This window comes from Venustampulla echinocandica (assembly GCF_003357145.1).
Source record: "Venustampulla echinocandica strain BP 5553 chromosome Unknown scaffold_0, whole genome shotgun sequence".
Classification (NCBI taxonomy): domain Eukaryota; kingdom Fungi; phylum Ascomycota; class Leotiomycetes; order Helotiales; family Pleuroascaceae; genus Venustampulla; species Venustampulla echinocandica.
This window is the reverse complement of record NW_022474205.1, coordinates 5570321-5583689: the sequence shown is the minus strand read 5'-3', so window position 1 is coordinate 5583689 and position 13369 is coordinate 5570321. Positions and strand designations below refer to the sequence as shown.

The window sequence follows — 13369 nt, the reverse complement described above, 5'->3', positions numbered from 1 at the left end:
TCAGGAGTATCCCGGTCAACAATACAGATGAGAAATCTCTTTGTAGGATGCATCATTAGCATGAAGAGCTTGCTCGGCAGCAAACTTATTCATATCGTGTTGAATAGTTTGCTGAAGTCCATATCTAAGAGCCACAGGATCTATGACACTTTTGTCTACGTAGCCAGATCCCGCTGTGAATGTCTTCTGTGTAACTTCAATTGTTTTCCGTAAGATGATTAGTTAACGTTTTTGTTGAATCTTTTGAATGTTGTCGCTGGAATAGTGGTTGTAGGTAATCGGATGCCGCGCCTTGTCATTAAGAATATGCCTCAATTCTCCAACGGCCTCCGAGTGAGTATGTTTTAGCAATGGTAGAGCTGTCAAAGTGGCGACCTTCTCTTTGATTTCTGGTATTCCCACACTGTTAAAAACTGCAGGCGCTTCCTAATTTACTAGTTTATCCTAGAATATATGACCAATGGCCAATGATCATGTCCTGTTCTGGACTATCAACCAACACCATAGTTGCCCATGTTTTTTGAGGCTAAGAATACGTGAGTAAACTTTCTTCGAAGGTATCTGAATTTGTGGATTACTATCTATTGATTTGGAAAGAGTCAGATGCCAATTTCCTAGTTTGGGAGAGTTTCTTTCATATGACGGGTGTCAGAAGGTAAGAGATGGTCCCTGTGCTAAAGAAAAAGATGGCTTAGGTCGGAGAATACAACTAGAAATATCATAGGTCCAGATAATGAAATTCCCCGCTGTAATGGTATTTCTCGTTGAAGTTTTGCGGTCAACAAATGGATTTGCCTGGTCATCGTACCACATTTTACAGCGAATAATTAGGGGCAAACTAGTGGTCTTCCTAAACAGGATGGATTCTGATAGCGTCTACTTACACAGCGTCTCCATAGTCATTTACACAATGCCTTTTCGAATGACTATCGCCCGCGATGATCACCTCTCGTGTACAACTGATCTTTACCTCCAATGGCCCCGCTGCGTCACCAGAGAAATTGTTGAGCTACAGCAAAGGGGCCTACAAATTAATCAATAGAACAGTCCACCCTGTAAAACAAGCTACCTATACCCCTCGCGACCCTCGACGCGGCGCGCTGGCTATCTTGAAACAAGCAAAAATGGCAACAGCCAGTGTCACAGCGCTCAGATATGTATCCGCTTTAGTCCCGATGCGATTTGACAGCAAGTCGTTGTTTATCGCATCGCGTGGTACTAGATTGAATGTTGTTGCAATCGCCGACCATCCTGCAACCGCCGGAACAACCAATGTATCGGCCATTCCAAAGCAATACTCGAATGGAAGGCCTGAACTCGATGACAGGGCGAACGTCAGAGTGAGAGAGTACAACTCTAGAAGACGATGCCGACGTCCAGACCCAAAGCACGGCAATGTTAAAAGAACGAATCTATAGATCGCGTGTGCAAATATCCAAGATTTGCTGACGGCAGTGAAAACGAACAAGTCGTCGTGAAGAACGATTGTCTTCCATCTAGCGCGGTGCCCTTGTTGGACGATCCAAATGAAGAGTGCAGCGCAAGCGACCTTGCTACACATTCCCCGAAGGGTGCCGTCTGCGGGAGTCCACACCATCATGCCAATGTTGCCATACACCGCGAAATTAACATAGGCCGTAAAGGCTGATAGAAATCTAGTCTGAAAGGATCGATTCGCAACGAGGAATGCCAGGACAGAGCCGAGACCGAGGGGAAGTTCACACATGATTTTGGTCATTTCGCCAACAGTAGAGGTTTCGTCGAATACGACAATAGTCGCGCTGAGCCCAAGGACTACGAGCAAAAGCAGTCCACGGTTTCGAATAGCACACCCATAGGTGAGGATGAGAATGATACTGAGCCATACGTTGAATGGGATATCAATGTACGCCTCAAGCGCTGTATATGTCGGTGAGAATGCCATGAGATGGGCCATAGTGGTCGTGTAGACTGGACATTTTCCAGGCACACAAAGTGGCTGGCGAGGAGCCCCCAGGATCGGGAGACTAAGCAGAACCGGAGCAGCCTTAGGCAGTCAGATTCGAGTTTGAGCCACTTATACTTAAGCCGACACTTCTGCACGGGAGGGAATCCCAATTATGGTGGCGCAAGAGCTCTTTCATGAAGTTGTATACAATAGTCTGGCTGGCTGCTGTTCTGTTGGACTCGTGTTTCGACTTTTGTTTGTTCTAAGACTTTATACTTATCTAGGATATCGTGTTTAGCCTCGTACTTACTATAGCGCGTAAATTCACATATAATCGCTACGTGGATCTATACCTGTCGTACCTCGGATCAAAGCGAGTGCCAATTTTAGTTAGTGAAAAACAACCCTATAATATTTGCACTATAATTTAAATTATGTAATCATTTGCAAAGTGCTAGTGGTGTGGCTGTTCAGGAGTGTGGCTAACGTGAGGCTAAACTGAACGGTGGTCTGTATAGGAGGGTGGAAGTCTCGTCCAATCTCTACCTCAGTACAAAGAAACAAACTTAGAGAACCCAACAATCCTGCGGCTGGTGAGATGTTCACAGATTCTCACTCTCCGTTTGACTCCTTCACTCGACTTCTCAGTCTATCCCGGAAATGACGGCATCAATCAAGCCCTTTTTCGAACTTGACAGTTCACGCGTCTCACACACAGCCCCAAACAACAATGGCAGAGTACGATCGAGTAAAGCGGTAGTCAGCAAAGGAAGAGAATAAAGTATCTGCAAAGCAGTAGCACATGAAGAGCACAACAAGGTCGCAGATTCGAGAGAGCATTAGCTCTACCTCGATCAACTTATACAGCACAATGCGGGACGATGCTGCGGAGGAAATACAGTGGAGAACGATATTGCAGAAGGAGTAGGGGGACAATGCTATGGGGAACGATGTTGCGGAAGGGAAATGCTACGGAAGGGAAAATGCTGCGGAGGGAACAATACTGTGGGTAAAGTGCGGCAAAGAACGATGCTACGGGACACGATGTTACGAGAAACACTGCGGAGGGAACTCGCACTACGTTTGAGAGGAAGATTATTAGATGAATGGATTGAGAAATCTGCGGTGGCGTGCTTGTATTCCTTCAATAGACTCGGAGTTTCTGGTTTGACCTCCAAGGTTTTTATTGCCCAGTCCATCGGATATACAGTAAGACATATTTCGACGGAAAGCTCTGCTCAAAATGTGCAACAGAAATACGATCTAAGTCTTTGTCTTTTGACCCTTCCTATAGTGGAACTCTTGTGGGGCTTTCTTTCGACGAAGCCCATCTTACCAACATGCTCTTCAGCGAAGAGACAAGGCTAGGAGACGATGGGTGACGCGGACAGAGAGATCGGTGATGCCCTACCCCGCCAAATGGTGACTTGACACGTTCGAATTTCCCTAGCCTCGTCGCCTGAAGCACATTCTTTTCGTATTTCTAAACAGTATAACTTGAACACCTTATGCTTCGAGGATATGGGAGCCTAACTTTGGCATTATATATCTATCTTGTACCAACGATCACCCTGTGAGTCCTTTCGAAGTACCTATCCGGTCACCATGCCCGAGGATCTCCGCCGTACTACGAGAGGCAGCCATAATGACCCAGAGCCTAAGCATGCTCGAAAAAGACAACAGCGAGCAGCTTCCTGCGACTCGACTTTCAGAGATGGACAGAGAAGACAGCCTCGTCCATCAGTATCTCCACTAGTAGCTTGGGATGATTCCGCCCTCCACGACAAGCACTACATTCCTTTCAGGGACGATAGTGATTTGTTTCAATTGGAAGATGCCCAGATGGGCATTGCTATACGGCGAGCGGAGAACATAAACGTCTTTCACGACTCTGCCAGCGAGGAATACCTGTCATCGAGGCCTTCTTCTCCTGCAGAGAGTGATTCGGTAGAAGACTTTGTGGAGAAGCGGTTTTCACGACCTGCCGAGTACTTTCAGGAGCTGGATGATATGACATCTAAGATATATCAAAACACGGTATTCAAGCGATATATCGTAAGTTCTGACTCGGCCATAAAACAAGGGCATAGTCTGACTGTCATAGGATGGAACAAAACATCGGCCATTCGATACCAAGATTAACTTCGATCCCGAAACCCCATTTCTCGAGAATGCATCATTCCAACAATGCGGGACAGAGGAGATACTCTGGTTTTGTCAGGAGGTCACATATTTGGCAAACAAGAACATACCTGGTCCATCCCATCCCCTACACCTAGCGGATCATCGAATGTATGCTCGAGTACTTGATCAATTGGCGAACTTCATTGAATGCCGCAATATCATTTCCAGGGCCTGGGAGAATATCAAGACAATGAAAGAAGCACATTATTGTGGCAGCTTTATCAGCCTGCTCGTTCTCGACCGCACGCGCCAGAATGTTGCCAGACTCGTTCGAATTGAATGCGGCAAGATAGAAGAGTTGGTGAACACATTCGAGATATGCCTCTTCCAGATCATCTCTGGCATTCCCAATGATGTCTTGCTTGAGGTTGTCAATACATACGCGAGTGAGGTCTCGGCGGCTTGTCGACAGCTGCTCGTCGATCTTGATATGAAAATTCCAATTAAGCTTAAAGACCTCTGGCGATGTACTGTTCATGTTCTCGATTTTGCAGTCCTGTCCTACGCTGGTGCTCACACGCAGGTCTTTGGCAATCATCAAGTTATATCCGTTACGTTACCAGGCCCTTTCTTGGAGACGCAGTACTTTGGGGTTCGTCGAAGATCTTTTTCGTGTCTCAGCGAGTTCCTCGGTCGGCAGCAGGTTTGGGTACTTGAAAGTTTTGATACGTATCTTTCGAGCCTACTCGGACTCGAGGAGCCGCCTCACTTATCTTTGTCGACGGACGCCATGACATTTGGGGACATTTGGGGACCAATGTGGAAGTCCTCCGTTCTTGGTGATGAAGAGCGGATCGTTCAATACAAAGTTGGGAATGGGGTCATAATTCCCTGCCATACACTATCGGAGGGCTCACGAGACGCAGTGAAGGCTCAAAAGGGCGAAATACTAAAAGGCGAAGTACTCTGTCATTGGATGTCAAACAAAGAGAGCCGCGAAGACAAGGATTTCGCAAGGGCATCATATCTGCGCGAGAACGACATCCTTCTCATAGGAGCCAGTGTCAGGTTGGAAGACAAAGGCGGATGCCCTGAATCGACAGCCCAGCTCAGAGAACGATTTAGGGACTCTGGGGCTCTTTCTGAGCCTAGTACTGTCAGTCCTGGCTGGGAATTGAGTACCGTAACAGGGGCACTGCAGGTTACACCACCATTTGTCACTGGCGGTCTTCAAAGACAATACAAGTTACGAGTGGGGCGGTATATGACGAAGTGTTTGATCGAACATTGGAAAAACGACTCTGAGAGTCGAAATGTTGAAGTTCTAGAGCAGTGGTTGGGTCTTGAAGTTTCCGCATGCACATACAATAGCCGCAGGATAAGACTGATCGAGCTATTTGGGACGCAGACTATGCTAAATCACTTGCGGAATGCATCAATCCAATGGACAGACCCAGAATGCGAGAGAAATTTCTACTCTGCGCTTCAAGATTCAGACTACAAAGCGTTCCGTAGGCTGTATAAGTCTCGGCGTGGCTGGCAAACTGATCTGGGTAAAGCCATTGGATGTGGCTTCGACAAACTGGAGGACACCGGCAAGACCATAGAGGGAGACCTTGCATTGTTCTGGGCTCCGGATACTCAGCCAGGGAGGAAAGTCACATTGCGATCGAGAGAACTATCTTGGATTGGCTTCTTGGAAGAGACTAAAGATAGTGGGACACTAGCCGTACTTGAGAGCAATTGCCTAGAATTTCCCAATCGGGTCCTAGGCAAGAAATGCCAGCATAATCGCTTCGATCCCAAACATATAGGCGGCGGGATCTCTCCCCTGAGCCAAATTCGTGATGGATCGCTTCTGCAGACATCGAGTCACTTGAATAGTTCCTGTGTCCCGAACTCTCTGCATGGAGGACGTCGCAGAATAAGGAATTCTAGGCATGGTGGTTCGGCTCCAAGGCATAAATTTGGTTGGTGTTTAACAGCCTTGAAAGAGGGCGATGTATTTGAGTTCGGCGCGCAAGGTCATCTCAAGGTCATCACACAGCTCAGTAAGGACCAGGTGCTAGTAGAATGGCGCAATCCGAACAGACCCCAGGATATCTTGCGCGATGTTTCACACAGAGTCTTGACAATGGCAAGTGTCACGCCTATAATCCGCAATGTTGTCGACAGTCCCCCACCTCCTCTTATGCACTATGAACGCATAAAGGCAGAGGACAGCAACACCAAACCAGTACACTTTCTTATCATCAGCAAATCTAGGAAAATGCTGCGCTCCGGTCCATCTTCACGAAGATCATTTTTGCATGCCGATTCGAATCCCACAGTCCATCGATACGAATCCGACTTTTCTCCGCGCGGTATTCCCAGAACCACAACATCTCAACCAATTATCTCGCAAAGAGTACATGACGACTTGATCAGGAGGGAGATTGTACACAGAGTTTCCAGGCAATTGGAAATTCTGCCAGCCCGGGTCGATAACAACGAAGAGACAACGTCGCAAGGTAGAGCTCGAAGATAGCTGTGCAGGTCTTGTTTTTATGGTTGACAATTTCCGTTTTGTTTGGTGGAATACCGTCGCTTTTGGCAGTACCGACTAGCTTCATAAATAGCTTTGATTCTGGGGTCAGAATGAAATACTTTCCTAAAGCAGCATAAAGATATATTCACGTTGCAATATGCAACATGGCAGTTAAACCTATAATCAATACATTAAAATTGGACATATGCATTCTCATTCCTACTTTTGTCGAACAGCCTAAACTAATTCGCGAAGGAGCCAGAAGAGGATTCTCTAAGTATAATCTAGCTAACTTATTAATATACTTAGGACTTAGAGCTTAGTTTAAGTTAGAGTTGCGACTAATTAAGTCTAAAGATAGAAGTAGGCTTTAGTAAAAGTAAGATTAGAATAAGTAAACTATCTAATAGATAGTTAGTTTCTATCGATAGACTCTTAAAATCTAATTAATAATATTATTAGTAATTATCAGTAGGGAAATTTTAACTTAGTTTCGGACTTTGCGGAATATATCCGAGGAATTTCGATACTTAGTGATACTAATCTAGAGATAACGAAGTGTAATGAAACTTATAATAAGACGAAGAAAAAATATAAGTAATACTATTAGCTTAAGGGTCCTAGTTGATAATAACGTGTAAGTGCGAGACTTCAATTATCCCTCCTGCCGAGCAAAGCACTAGTATACACATACTAAAATAGATGAAAGATGAGACAGCACTGAAGGACGTTGCACAGTGCTTGTAGTACGACTTACCGATTGGCTATTCTAAGATTGACTCATATTTAAGTCTAGTATGACTGCAGGATTTGGGGACACGTCAAACTCTCCTGCCCTGACTTCCCGTATGTGCTAGCAGTCTAATATCCAATCATTTAAATTGCATCGTTGAATCCATCATAGATGTCTTTCTGCAAAAACGTTTATCTAAACAGCGCTGCTCTCACAGCAAAACTGTTCATACCCGAATCCAGTGTTTCGTTTGAAAGTATGATCTATTTCTTACGGGAGATGCGATCAGCTGCTAACAGCTATGACTAGATATTAGGCAGCTAGGATCAACAAAGACACTGTTTATTGCAAACTTCATAACTCACGCATCCCGTGCGAAAGTCTCATTATTATCAGAGCAAATGGTTACCTAACAATGAAGTAGACTAAACAAGCGCTAGAACGATATCGCGCCAGTGACAATGGTGTGTGGCCATTGCGGTCCTGATGTGGTGGCACACCCAAGGACAATTACCTTGGCAGCACAAAGAAACATGAACCGTGCGACGATTGTGCCGCCAATGGAACATAGGTCAAAGCCGAGGGTAGAATCAACCAGTGGAAGAGAGCTTGAGGGATGAGCTAGAGCGCGGAATATTTAGAGGAGGAACTAGAAGTGTCGTTCGTGGTCTGTATAAGACGTTGGATCTCTATGATCACGTTGTTAAGCCGGTCCTTGTCTCTTGAATACGCCAATCTCGTCGGTCACTCCACGATGGACACGAACGAAGCATGGACTTAATACCCCTGTTCAAAAGTGGCAGGAGGCTCTTGGGCTAAAGCACTACTTTAATTGTGCACATTCCCCTGATCTTACTCCAGTTGAGAATAGTTGGATACCTCCTAAGACCCTTCTAAGGAAACATGGCCACTGGGGTGACGATTTAATATGGAGTCTTGCTTTGGAAGGGTGGGAAGCGATATCTCAGGAAACTATTAATGATTCGGAGACGTCCCTGCTAGCCCGAGTTAGGTGACTTACGTAAAGTAGGCCGAATAGTTAAGCATTATAACAAAGTGGTAGCATAGGTTCAGGGCTTATGGAGGATTATAGCCAATGATTCTAGTATATTAGAGAGATCGTATTGCGTTACCGCATGTGGTCAAATATGGACAATGCAATGCTAAAAGGAATAGATGTATCCAGCATCTTCACAGGTAGCATTTCCAAGGTATCTCGACGCCAAAAGCATCTGCAACAATCATCGACGAGATGATACATCCTTCCAGCAAGACCATTCCATCCCAGCACCAACCCCCTACTAACCAGACTCCTTCGTCCCCGTTTCTCCATTGAGGTTTACTCTTCTCCTGATGCACTTGGGGTCCTGAGGACGTGCGGTTGAAGACGTCTGTGATTATCTGCCGGCTCTGTGGTGTACGTAGTACACGTGTAAAAGTTGAACATTGAGTTGTTTTGGTAGGGTCAATCACCGAAACCGGGCAAGTCGTGACGAGTAAGCCTGATGGCTGAACATGGATCGACTCCGTTTGAGGCTCGTCCTCGGCGAAAGTCCTCAGGTAGATAATCTGCGCATCGGAGCCCTTCCTCAAAGTTTTGGTGCTTAATGAATGCAGGATGTCGGTGCCGGACAATCGTCCAATTGTAGTCTCGTCGGAATGAACGACACTCTGAACGGAAATCGTCGGTATTTGTGACATTTCATATCGCAAGGGTTTAAAGATTGCCTGAACAACATTCGGTGGCACGGCCAGGATAACCCTATCGAATATAGCTTCTGACGTATCAGATCTGAGGTTATCCAGCGTACTTTCCCAGCAGACTCTGGTTCCTTGAGCTTGGGGTTCCACTGAAACCACCCTTGCCGACTTTCGTATCTGTAAGCCTTGCGACAGCTTTCTCTGGACCTGGTTGACACCACCGTAGACGGTATAATGCTGGTCCCCATTGGTCTTCTTCTTGTAATCAATCAGGTCGTGTGCTGGGAATTCCAAGAGTGCCTCGTGGGGGCATGTCGCCACGCTAGAGAACAATGATAGGAGATAGCTTGAGACGAAGTATCTTGGGAGGTGGATTCTCCGGACATATGACCTGAAGGACTCGCAGGGCATGGTTCGCGTGGCGGGCATTGGTGGCACAAGGAAACAGCATATCGTGAACCATGCGTACCACACTATTAGGTACCCAATTTCAAACAGGTGGTTTATGAGGGTCGCGGTCTGGGGCCGTATTGGGAACAGTATGTGGTTATTGGAAGAGTGTACAAAATGCAAACGCTCTTTGGGTTTTTGGGACGTCCAGCTGAGCTTAGATGAAATGCTTGAGAACCCAAATAGAAAACGCTGTGGTCGGTACTTAACTCCCAGAAAATCGTACATGGCCTTCAGGTTGTTGTAGAATCCACCTGAGAACGCACGCATTGGAAGATCAATCCGGTCAGTATTTCCCGTCTCAGGGTTTGGGACAGACAGCGAGCTGGAGTCAAGAGACAACTGCTCTCCCTAAGGCACTGTATTAGCAGATCGATCTATATCGGAGAGTAAATCACTTCGGGGTCTTACAATCTCAAAAACCTCAACATTATATCGATGTTCGGGGTCCTGATTCAGAAGGTACGCGGTTACTAATCCAGCCATGCCGGACCCGACGACCGCCACCCGGCACTTGACGTTCGTGTCTCCCTCCATGCTGGCTACAACAGAACTACACTGCGGCTCAAGACGGTAGCCAAAGGTACTGCAAAGCTGTACGTGATACAGAGCGCAATCTAGGACTATATCGAGAATCTAGGACTGTACGGAGTATCGAGAAGCTATTTTGTTGAGGGCAGTTGGAGGCAAAAATAGGAGTGGGGCTGTGCACAAAACAGCCGAGGTTTCTCCTCTGTTTTAAACAGCCACAAGCGAGCATAAAGCTTATTTACTTTTGCCTACCTAGCTTCTTCTCTCCGAATGACTTGGAGAATCAACAGATACTTGGCCTACAAAGCCGAGATCGTTACCTATTAGGGCTATACGGCAATATGAGTAGAACTAAATGGCTTGCCGGCCTGGTCGTGGCTGCCTGCTTTGCGATATCCATATCGCCTGCCGTTGGCATGAAGAGGTTTGATCACATGTTTCAAGATGGAATGTCCAATCTCGTATATGTCTACGTTGCTGGATGCATATCGGGAGCCATACTAGTGCCGTTTTTAACACACGCCCTCAAACGGGGTGCAGCATATCTCTTCCTCTCAAAAGATGAAGGTGATCATGATCTTTACAGACTCGATCACGGGATACTTAATGTTGAGGTGCCTCCCGCGTCAATGTGGATGAACATGGGCTTTTGGGAGGTAAGATAGCTCATCGGGTGTTGAAGTTGAAGTTCTAATTCTTCCTTAGCAAACAACGAGTTTCCCAGCTGCTTGCCGTGCTCTTCTTGACGAGGTGCTAATGGCAGCCGGACTGTTGGGACCAGATAGGATGCCGTCTAGTCAGTCGGATAGTACCAGGTTCAGAGTTATTGATCTTGGATTCGGCTGCGGTGACCAAAGTATATATCTTGCACAGTTGGCACGCAAAATACGACGAACTGGGGATAGCGCTACCAATTCACCTAGGCATTATCTTTTAGATAGCTACGTCGGCTTGACAATTGTCCCATCCCAATTTCGCTTTGCAAATGAGCGGTTATATTCGTCCTCAAATACAGACGGAAGCAGAGTTAAGTTGTTTTGTGCAGACGCTGCAAAGCCTAGCACTTGGACCAAGGATATTCACGAAGCTGCCGCCGATACGTCACCCAAGGAAGACGGCACAGATGTTGCCCCCACAACACCTAACCAGGCTACCTGGGTTCTTGCACTCGATACTCTCTATCACTTCATCCCATCCCGAGAACCCATCTTCCGCCATGCCTTTGGAGAATTAAACGCTTCTATAATGGCATTTGACATCCTTCTGTCTGACACGCCATCTCTCTGGGACCTTATCCTTCTTCGCCTTGTCTGCTTCTTTGCCGCAACTCCATTTTCTAGTTTCGTTACAATCGCAGAGTATAGGAATCAGTTACTTGCCGCCGGGTATGATAGGAACAAGATTGAGATCCGAGATATATCTGATCACGTCTTTGCCGGGATGGCATCTTTCATAGAAAGGCGAGACGGAGAACTGAAAAATACTGGCATGACTATTGGGAGGTACAGAGCGGCTGGAAAGGTGTTCAAATGGTGGGCTCGCAGTGGTATTGTCAGAGGGTGCATTGTTGTAGCTAGAAGATAAGTGGACTTTAGGATGGCATAAGTTATCCACTATCATAGAGATGTTATATTCCCTCGCCCTTGATTAGAATTACAGGTCTCGGGGAACAATTGGGAGTCAATTAGAATTTCAGATATATACCCCCGTTGGACACTAAAACGGGCCTAACATAAATCTAACCCCAAAACCGTGCAAAATTTCCAATTCCACCTACTCGCTGCCGCCAAATTATCAACATTCAACAACCCAACCCCATTTTGCGCTAACACTTCCCAAACACTCGTCCTTAACGACACAGGCCAGGCGGGAATATCCCAATATCGTGATACCAACCCCCTATCGTCCGCTACTTTAATCTGTTCCTTGATAGTATCTACTTGTTTTGAAGAAAGCTTGTTGAACCAGGTACGACCCGGTGATTTTGATAGCGAGACGCTTGCATAATAAGAGTTCTCACTCGTATATTTTGACTCTGCTGCGAGGTCGGAGAGTGGCGCATCGAAGAAAATATCGCGATATGTGGAATTGGCAATCACTTGGTCGAACGGCGTGTTGCCGGTACCAACGACTGTGATTAGACCAGGGACTACAGTTGACCCGTTGAAGTAGGTTAGATAACCTTTCTGTCGCAGTGGAAGAAGTTGTTCTTCCACTGTTGGGAAGAGTAAGGCGCCGTCGGTCTTGAAGTCGAGCAGCAAGGCTACAGATTTGTTTGGATTCGTGTCAAAGACACCTCGGAGAGTCGAGCTGTTGCTAAAGGGTTGCGGTGTGTTTTGGTTCTCCAAAATTGAGATGAGAGGATCGATGTAGAGACTTCTGAGAGTACGATGTTTGCGGAGAGAGTGGCGGTTATGTCCAACGAGTAATTCATTGTCTGAGAGCCAGATATCGGCTTCCACACCAGTACACCCTGCGGCCAGGGCATTGTAGAGAGGGACAGCTCGCCAGTAGTCATTGTGTGAGTGACAAGGTATAGGCGTGATGTCCCTCGTAAAATCTTCAAGCCATGCGGGTGCCGGTTGAGAAGAGGAGCCGGGTTCCATCCATTGAGATATTACTTTTTGGATTCCATTTGTTGGGGTTGGGGGAGGAGTAAGGATCCGTATCAAGGCATAGAGTAGCGAGTACCAGATACTGTTAGATATATCGTTAGCATCGCATAACCTTGATTATCATCTCAAGGCCGAGAGCTTACCCAACGCCAATAGTCGCCAATACTACAAGCACAATAAGAATAATTAATAATCTTCTTCTGAGGGCCTGCCTCTCTCCAACTAATATTTTCCAATACGGGCGGCTGCGAGGCCATAAACCAACTTTAGGAAGTGGACTTCTGTAACGACGAAGCATACTTGACTTTGTGCAAGCTCGCTCGACATCGGTAACCAGGTCAGTCTCGCTTCCGAAATCAGAACTTTTGCCAACTGCCATGATAGCTTCTTGAAATATAAAACGAACTAATTCGTAGTGAAGATTCAATGATATCGATAATAGACAAAACTCGGAATAGGGTGTCAAGAAGTGAATCCAATTGAGTACGGAGGTGGTTTGAATGTTGGACCTTATTCCGACTTCGTTCAAGGCCACCATTCAACTAACCGGCTTGATACCCTCTAAGCGCTAGCTCCTACTGCGTGGTAAAGTATACTTGGAACTGGACCTCCGTGTCCCATATTGTGCATCAGGTCAGGAAACCAGGTTGAATCCGCAGCTGTCCATTTCGCCCGTCATGGTGGCGTTGCACAATACGGGTTGGATAAGTTATCGATGGGGTCAGTAGGATCACACCGCATCGCAGACCAGCTTGCGCCGC

General features: G+C 46.4%; 5 protein-coding genes across 5 annotated transcripts; 3 read left to right on the top strand and 2 right to left on the bottom strand.

The window, feature by feature from the left end:
- Positions 1-938: 938 nt before the first annotated feature.
- On the top strand, positions 939-2010 carry BP5553_01721 (uncharacterized protein; the record flags this gene model as incomplete). Its single annotated transcript, XM_032010344.1, has 3 exons — positions 939-1340; positions 1694-1885; positions 1966-2010. 3 exons carry the CDS (start codon positions 939-941, stop codon positions 2008-2010), a joined length of 639 nt encoding a protein of 212 aa, XP_031874398.1.
- A 1522-nt stretch (positions 2011-3532) lies between these two features.
- On the top strand, positions 3533-6578 carry BP5553_01720 (uncharacterized protein; the record flags this gene model as incomplete). The annotated part of the gene is made up of 2 exons (XM_032010343.1): positions 3533-3982; positions 4032-6578. The coding sequence occupies 2 exons, from the start codon at positions 3533-3535 to the stop codon at positions 6576-6578; spliced, it is 2997 nt and encodes a 998-aa protein (XP_031874397.1).
- A 1924-nt stretch (positions 6579-8502) lies between these two features.
- BP5553_01719 (Uncharacterized protein) lies at positions 8503-9999 on the bottom strand (the record flags this gene model as incomplete). The annotated part of the gene is made up of 3 exons (XM_032010342.1): positions 8503-9334; positions 9668-9813; positions 9874-9999. The coding sequence occupies 3 exons, from the start codon at positions 9997-9999 to the stop codon at positions 8503-8505; spliced, it is 1104 nt and encodes a 367-aa protein (XP_031874396.1).
- Positions 10000-10334: 335 nt separating this feature from the next.
- On the top strand, positions 10335-11577 carry BP5553_01718 (Uncharacterized protein; the record flags this gene model as incomplete). The annotated part of the gene is made up of 2 exons (XM_032010341.1): positions 10335-10649; positions 10699-11577. 2 exons carry the CDS (start codon positions 10335-10337, stop codon positions 11575-11577), a joined length of 1194 nt encoding a protein of 397 aa, XP_031874395.1.
- Positions 11578-11720: 143 nt separating this feature from the next.
- On the bottom strand, positions 11721-12987 carry BP5553_01717 (PLC-like phosphodiesterase; the record flags this gene model as incomplete). Its single annotated transcript, XM_032010340.1, has 3 exons — positions 11721-12690; positions 12752-12773; positions 12909-12987. The coding sequence occupies 3 exons, from the start codon at positions 12985-12987 to the stop codon at positions 11721-11723; spliced, it is 1071 nt and encodes a 356-aa protein (XP_031874394.1).
- Positions 12988-13369: the final 382 nt, after the last annotated feature.